The sequence below is a fragment of the Pinus tabuliformis genome, chromosome 9 (assembly GCF_031772625.1).
Source record: "Pinus tabuliformis cultivar Carrire ecotype Pingquan chromosome 9, CPIR1, whole genome shotgun sequence".
NCBI classification, from domain to species: Eukaryota; Viridiplantae; Streptophyta; class Pinopsida; order Pinales; family Pinaceae; genus Pinus; species Pinus tabuliformis.
In genome coordinates, this window is record NC_142307.1 from 2,007,720,785 (window position 1) to 2,007,729,589 (window position 8,805).

The 8,805-nt window shown below is 37.7% G+C and overlaps 1 protein-coding gene across 1 annotated transcript; it reads left to right on the forward strand.

Annotated features, from left to right (window-relative positions):
• The first annotated feature begins 3,996 nt into the window (after window positions 1-3,996).
• LOC149157113 (uncharacterized) lies at window positions 3,997-4,395 on the forward strand. Its single transcript, XM_089444991.1, has one exon. It carries the CDS (start codon window positions 3,997-3,999, stop codon window positions 4,393-4,395), a length of 399 nt encoding a protein of 132 aa, XP_089301117.1.
• Window positions 4,396-8,805: the final 4,410 nt, after the last annotated feature.

Sequence of the window (8,805 nt, forward strand, 5' to 3'; positions counted from 1 at the left end):
CGGTTGGAGAAATATTGGTCAATTCAGGCAGGGTTATACCTCTTTCAGAGGTATTTCAACAACCATCCAAAAAGTTATAAAATGATCGTCACAAGTTGGAACATCAGGGGACTCAACAGCAAAGGAAAGCAGAGGTATCTAAAGGAGAGGATAAAGAAAGATAAGCCTAGCATAATGATAATCCAAGAGACGAAGATTAGCTTCCAAGAATTAGAAGGAATAATTAAAAAACAAAAAATACAATATGAGGTAATGGGCCAGGATGCAAATGGAACAGCAGGAGGTCTTGCAATCCTTTGGAACCCGGAGGAGGTATTGTTTGAAAACTGGATAAGCTCTCCTAGAATCCTTACAGGCTTATTCAGAATGACAGGATCAGCAGAATGGATCCTCATCTCAGGAGTCTATGGACCACACATACTAAGGGATCGGAAAAATTTCCTTAAGGACCTGCAAGCAACTAGAAGGATCCTCCCTGGAATACCGTGGATAGTAGGGGGCGACTTTAATATGATCAGAACGATAGAAGAAAAGAAAGGCGGCATAAGAAGACCAGAGCAAATTATGGAGGATTTTAACGAAATGATCACAGAGCAGCGACTGGTAGACATCCCAACAATCAACGGCACCCATACTTGGAATAACCGAAGGGGAGGAAGAAATCAAATAGCTTCTAGATTAGATCGATTCCTTATATCAGAACAGATAATGAACCGGGATGTATTTGTTGAAGCTAAAATTATGCCGGCGATGGGTTCGGACCATTGGCCGATCAGGCTGGAAATAGATATTAAGAAAAACTCCTGCAAAAAACCCTTCAGGTTTGAGGCCTTCTGGCTCAGGAACCCTCAGTTCCTATCTAAAGTAGAGGAATGGTGGACTCAAAGTACACAAAAAGGAAGAGGGAAGATGCATACTTTTCAGTTAAAACTCAAAGAACTAAAAGGGAAAATCAAAAAATGGAATAAGGATGAGTTTGGGAATATAATGGAGGAGAAACAGAAGCTAGAGAAAGAAATGGAAGAGATACAACAAAAAATCATTACAGAGGGCAGGAATGAGGAAAGCAGTAAAGAGGAAGGAATTATAATAAGCCAACTGGAAGAGCGAAGGAAACAGGAGGAGATTCTATGGAGACAAAAATCCAGGATTAACTGGCTGCGAGAGGGAGAAAAAAACACCAAGTTTTTCCACCAAGCTATGATTCAGCATAGGCAAAGGAACATGATCTTTTCCATTAAAAACGAAGAAGGAGAAAGGATAATCGATCAAGAAAGAATTGAGCAAGTATTGGTGGGATACCATAAAGACATCCTAACAGAACCGCAAGTAGATAGAGAAGCAGCTACAGACCTCATCTGCAAAGAGATTCCTAGAGTAATAACAGAAGAACAGAATAAGGCATTGATGAGGGCAGCTACATTAGAGGAGGTGGAGGAAATTGTGAAGGGTATGAAAAAGAACAAAGCACCTGGACCAGATGGTTACACCGTGGAGTTTTATCAAGCAGGATGGAATTTTCTCGGACAGGAGATCCTGGAGGCAGTAGAGGAATCCCGCATGAAGCAAAAGGTATGGTCGGGTCTGAATTCGACTTTCCTTACTTTGATTCCTAAAAATGCTAATTCTAAAACAGCCGAGGGTTTTAGACCCATTGCCCTGTGCAATGTAATATACAAAATAATTGCCACCCTGATAGCAAAGAGATTAAAACCTATTCTCCCTAGTATAATTTCACCTGAGCAAACAGGATTTGTGGAGGGAAGGAAAATTCTCGATGGACTAGTAGTGACTCAGGAAACGATCCATTCTCTAAAACAGAAGAAACAGAAAGGAATGATGATAAAGCTCGATCTGTCAAAAGCCTACGATCGCTTAAACTGGAAATATCTCAGGGCAATCCTTGGGGCCTTTGGATTTAGTAGTAGATGGATAGAATGGGTTTATAGTATGATATCAACGCCTATCTTCTCAGTCCTGCTAAATGGGGTTCCATCGTCAACTTTCAGTGCAACTAGAGGAATAAGACAGGGGGACCCTATATCTCCCTTTTTGTTCATAATGGCGGCGGAGGGGTTGGGAAGATATTTCAAAAAAGAGTTGAGGGAAAGGAAAATTAAAGGCTTAAGACTATGGGGTAACAATCTGCCCATTACACATCAGCAGTTTGTAGACGATGTGATGCTCTTTTGTGAAGTCTCAACAAAGGAGGTAAGGGGCGTGAAAAGAATTCTGGATCTATTTATAGAGGCTTCTGGTATGGAGATAAATAAAGAGAAATCATGTACCTTCATCTTTAATACTCCGGACACTATTAAGGCCCATCTAACTAGAACGTTAGGGTTCAGACTTCGAGAACTTCCAACAAAGTACCTAGGGAATCAGCTAGATACAAACCCCACAAGAATGGTAAACTGGCTACAAATTATAGAGAAAATCAAGAATAGGCTTGCAAATTGGTCGTTTAGATTGTTGAACATAGCAGGCAGACTGGTGTTATTAAAATCAGTCTTACAAGCGATACCTATTTACCCTCTATCTATAATGGCTGCCCCCAAAGGGGCATGCATGAGAATGAAAGAAATCTTTAGCAAATTTATATGGGGAGGGCCAAAGCAGCAGAGGAAATGGGCACTGGTTTCGTGGAAAAGCTTGACTAAAAGAAAAGAAGAAGGGGGTCTAGGCCTTAGAGACCTGGAAATGCTGAACAAAGTGCTAGGAGCAAAATTGTGGTGGAGGTGGATGAGAGGAGGAAATGACTTATGGAAGAGAATATGGACCCAGAAATATAACATGCCCACAACAACGGCAGGCATCCTTAGAGCTGAAGAAACACCCAAAGGCTCCGCAATCTGGGATTTAGCAAGCCAGAGTAGACATATAGTAAACAATTATGCCTTCTGGGAAATAAGAGGAGGAGGTAATGCTAGATTTTGGGACGAGGAGTGGCAACAAAGAAACAGACTGGCCAACATACAAGCCTTGCAAAGTATTCAGCAAAAAGCGATAGGGGAAGGACGAGAATATGTGAGAGACTACTGGAAAGAAGGGGAGCTAAATGGGATATGGAGAACCTGGAGAAGGCCAGAAGAATGGGATGAAAACATAAACCAAGAGCAGCAAGGAATATATATAAAAGAATTAGAATCAAGGAAAATTAAAGCCAGACCAGGAATGGATATTCTCAGATGGGGAAAATCTGCGAAAGGGACCTTCATAGTCAAGGAAGCATATTATTTGACAAATCAGCAGGAGAGGGAGGAAGAGAACGCAGAATGGAAAGATATCTGGAATAGTAAATGGTGGCCGAAGATAACCATATTTGCGTGGCTAGTTGGAAGAGAAAGAATCCTAACATGGGATAAGATCCAGAAGAAAGGATTTTTCGGACCCTCAAGATGCAGCCTCTGCAAAACGGGGACCGAAACCCAGGAACACATTCTGAATGCCTGTCCATTCGCCCAGCATCAGTGGGAGGAGGTCAGCAGCCTCTTTGGAAAAGCAAATAGAGACCCCAGCGACATAAAAAAGACTATCTTTCAATGGGGTGAGGGACAATTTTCATGCAAGGTGGTAAGGAGAAGTTGGAATTTAATGGTGGGATTTGTGATATGGTTTCTGTGGAAAGAACGAAACCGAAGAATTTTTGTAGATAAGGCCAATAATCCAGAAAGGATATGGAAAGGAATTCAAAAGGCAATTAGAGAAACTGTGTTAGCCGAAACCTGGGAAGAGGAAGATTGGAAGGCGAATCCGGAAGAAGAAAGAATCTTAAAAAAACTAAACATGGTTTTTGGCATGGTATATCCTAGAAAGGAAACGCAGCAACGAGCTCAAACCCAGAGCCCAGATTAGTTCAGATACCCCAGGGAAAATTTCATTAAGTTGAATTTTGACGGGGCTTCCAAAGGGAACCCAGGACCAACAGGCTTTGGGGGCATCTTTAGGGACAGTGAGAAATGCACAAGATGGGTATACGCGGAAGGGGGAGGAGAAATGACCAACAATGAAGCGGAATTGTGGGCCGTCTATCAAGGTTTAAGGATAGCAGTAAGGAATGGCTACACAAATCTGGAAATAGAAGGTGATTCCCAGATAGTTGTAGAAATGTTACGTAAACTCAATAATGGGAAAGAATGGGAGCAAGTAGCCAGAAGCTGGAGGACGGCGGGGATTGTCCAAGACCTGGTGGAATTATTAAAGAGAATAGACTACAAAATCATCAATCACGTCAGGAGAAAAGGAAACAAGGCTGCAGACTACCTTGCAAACTGGGGGAGTAAAGAACAGGAGGATAAGATCGACAACAGCTGGCCAACGATAAGGAATAAACCGGGATGGGATGAACTCACCACTATAATCACTCAAGACCATAATGAATCCGCAAATCAATAAAAGAGACACCCAGAGACCCCCGATCGGGGTGATATCGGCAACGATCAGTGTAATTAATACGGATCAGGTAAGAGTGGGTGACGAGGCAGAAGACAGTCAGGTAATGATGAAGGAGGACAGAAGGATTACTAGCACAGGTATCATATCGAGAAGGGACGACACCAAGGCAATGAGGAAAGAAACCGGTGGAGGTAATGCGACAGAGCTCGGACGTGGGAATGACCGCACAGGTGAAGTACGAAAGGAGGTGGGAGGTGATGAAATAGGTAGGTGGCAGGGAAAATGAACGACGAGAGACAAGGAGAACCGTCAGAGGAGACATCATAAAGGAAGGCGAGATAAGCAGAGGAGAACGTTAAACAAAGGTGCCAAGGATTAGCGAAGAAATAGAGCAGTGAAAGCTCAGAGCAGGGTAATAGCAAGGCAGGGAAGGCGAAGAAGACAAGCAAACAATGCCGGTAAGAGTTATCGAATGGCGACAAGGAGGAGAACGAGGAGCGATGAGGGCGAAGACAACAGAGGATGGAGAAGCCAGGGAAAGAAGGGGAAAGAAATTGAAGAAGGAAAAGTGGCAGAGGAGTACCAGATGATCCAAGACGACACAGAAGAAGAAATAGAAATGTTCGACTCGGACCAGGACAGAAAGGAACAACTGCGCATGAAGATATGGAAGAATGTGGGGTCAGTAGGGGATAAAAGGCAGGAGAACAGGGAGCAGGAAGACAGGAGTAACAAATGGCGAGAGGAGAGAGGGGAATTCGGGAGCACCTCAGGCACAAAGAGTCGGGGAGGCAGGGGAAATTACAGGAGCAGAGGAAGAGCAGGACGGGGACGGGGGCATCGAAGCAGAGGAAGAGGAGGACCGGCAGGGAGACGGGCAGAGAATGAACCCACATCAGCAAGAAAATACAGGAGAACCTTAAAGAAGAGAATTCAGTTCGCGGAGGAAGCTTACTGTGAGAACACCAATAAAGATATCAGAAGGATAATCCAGCATCTGGAGGAAGAGGCAACACAGGGGCAATCAGGGTCTGAAATGGAAGACTGGGAATACCTCCTCCCGGATCCAGGGAATACGAGAGGCCGCATGACTCTGTATAAACAGGCCTTGCATGTTTACTGGGTCATGAAAAGGCTGCTGGCGAAGGCGATGGAGCAAGTGGCCATGGAGATGGCTGAGCTGTCACAGGGAATCCCAAACTTGAAGAAAGAATTGCAAAACATGCAGGTCACTTTGATAATGCAGGATAAAAAACTGGAGGAGATTCAGCAGCTGATCAAGGAAACCAACCCGGGCATAAAGAAGGAAGAGGAGCAGCAGGAAGCCATGGCGGACTAATGCTGAAAGATATGTAGACTGTCTGAAGTTTTTTTGTTGTGAAAATGGTTGATTAGTCTAGCTTCTATTTTTAGTTAAGAATGCAAACAAGAGACAATAGTAATCTTTTTGAATGTATAGTTTACATAGCATGGACAAGAAGAATTAGTATTTTTTGTTTCTGGATGGCAGTAAAAAACTTAAGGTGGCCAACAGACCCGGTTTCCCCTCGGGGCAGGTTGAGGCCACCATGAAAATGTAATGGTTTCAACTCGAAGTAATGGAAAATGAATGGTACCTCCTTAGTTTACAAAAAAAAATATTAAGCATAGTTTTATTAGATATGTTGTAAAGAAATGTCCAGTGGAATACCCACGATAGTTTACAAATCACTTCTATGGTTCTCTTAGCTTACAATCTTAATTATAAGTAATCCTTTAAACAACAATTACATTATGGTTTCAAGAAACAAATTCCTAACCTTATCCTCTAATCTAAATTAAGGGAACCCATTTCCTAGGGTAAAGAATTGTTTTACCTTCTAGAGTTCAGGAGTTGACTTTGAGGATACTCTCTTAATTAGCATCCAATCTATGAAGACCATATTAAAAGGGATCTCAACATGGAAGTGAAAACTCTATTAAAAAGGCAGAAAAGCACTTTACAAGTAAGCATATAAATAATTGTGAATGTTTTTTAACTTACTAAAATAGGCATGGCATTGTGACAAAATTATTGGCAATGTGTCAATTGCTTTTTACAAGTTCATCAAGAAACTACCCATACAACATCTCTACTAATTTCTCTTGAACCGGTTTGCAGATAACCCTTCAAATTTGTTATCAACATTGAAGAAGTGTGAGATTCTAGGCTGACTAAAATATCTTAGTAATTTTAACTTACTAAAATAGTCATGGCATTGTGACAAAATTATTGGCCATGTGTCAACTGATTTTTACAAGTCTGCAAAACAACTACCCATACATCTCTACTAATTTATCTTGAACCGATTTATAAATAACCCTTCAAATTTGTTATCAACATTGAAGAAGTGTGAGATTCTACATTCGTTAAAATATCTTATTACTAATCATTATCAGAAAACAATGGAAGATAGAAATATCAACATATGATTTAGATTTCAATTGAAATCAACTAATAACTATAAATGTGATGAGAACATTCAACCATACAAATATAAATGTTTATTTGAAAACAAATGTTTTAACTTTATAATAAAATGCAGTGACAGTAATCTAGGCATGAGGCAAATAATTTATTTATACTATGTAATAAATTATTACGAAATTAAAACAAATTACTTTGCCTCTCTTTAAAACAATTTCTAGAGTTTCAATGCATTTTTTATTATTTATCTACTTACATTTTTTAATACTGAGTACTAATGAGAGTGAGAGCAACCTTTGATCCTTCATATAAAGATAACATATTTAATAATCAATCAAGTCAAAAAAAAATCACACTTCTAATTTTCTTCAAAGTGGTAAATCTAAAAAATTACCATATCAACTATAAAATTACAAATTATCTAAAATAACTTACTTTTAACTAAAAATACATAACATTAAATATAAATTAAATTTGAAAATAATGATTTCAAATTGGTGTGCTTTAATATTAGAAAATATCACTTTTATTTCAAAATATACCACAATTTTTTAAATAATAATAATTATTTACCGATGAGGCAATCTTATGGATGCACAAAATTAATGTCTCCCTTTGTGGATGACGTCCAACTGGTCCACTCATGTTGTACTAGGTTGATATTTCCACAAAAAAATGAAAGTTGTGAAAACATTTTAAATTTTCTACATTATAACTATGATTGCTTCTAAATATTGGAAATATGCATCAGTAAATATCTGCGAGCATAAACAAAAACCTAAAAGCTTAGAAGCTTAGATGATATTGAAATATATTACTATTTAAGGGATACACGATAATAGTCTCTTCGATAAATATTCTAAGTGGCTTAATTATTCAGGTTTCTAAACACATTAAACATTAAAAAATTTAATATTCTCTCTCTAAAGATTACTATATCTATTAAGAAATTAGAAATGGTTCAAAATAACTTACTTTCTAATACTTTTGCATAAAAATACATAAATCAAGATTAGATTTAAATTAAATTTGGAAATATGTTTTTTAAATTGATGTGACTTAAAACCGAAAATATCAATTTTATTTCAAAATAATTAAGTCTATTTTTTACACATAATGTAATTTTATTGACATATACAATTAATATTTTCATGGAAAACATCTATTAGGTTTACTCAAATTCAGAAGTTGCACTTTGAGATAATGGTTTTTTTGTGAATATATATAACCCACGTGTAAATTTTCATGGTTTAAATTAAACGCATAAATAGATTCAACACTTTGAAAATTCTCTTGGGCACTTGGATTGTGTGGCCTATACAACTTAACCTTGCAATTACAACAAACCTTTGTTAGATTTCAAATAAAATCAATTTAAAATATATATCTTAAAAATGACCAAAATGTAAAACGGTACCACTACTTGAAATGTTATAAAAACAGATTATATATATATATATATAGATATATATATAATTGACATTTAAACATGGTCATTGAAATATTTTATTTATATATTGTATTTTTTAATGTGAAAATGTCTTGTTTTTATTATTAATATATTTTTAAATATATATCAGTTTAGTTTTAATTCGCTCTAATATTGAAATATATTATTTTATTATTGTTAGAATTTAAACTTATGTGATGTTCCTTTGTTCGACATATTTCACATACCACTTAGAGAATTTTTTTTCTATTTTATTATTATTAATATTTTTAAAATATCACATATCAATTTTATGTTAAAAATTGAATGAATTACACCTCTTTTATTAGTCTTAATAGAAAGTAATAAAATATATACCAGCATAGATCCATGTTAACCACCAAGAGGAATCAAATCTCTTAAGGTGTAAACCTATTCTATGGAGTAAAACTTTGCACCCCTTTGGACCCTTCATAAATCAATGGTTAATCAATATAAATCCATCTTAACCACCAATTCAAATATGTGTGTGTTA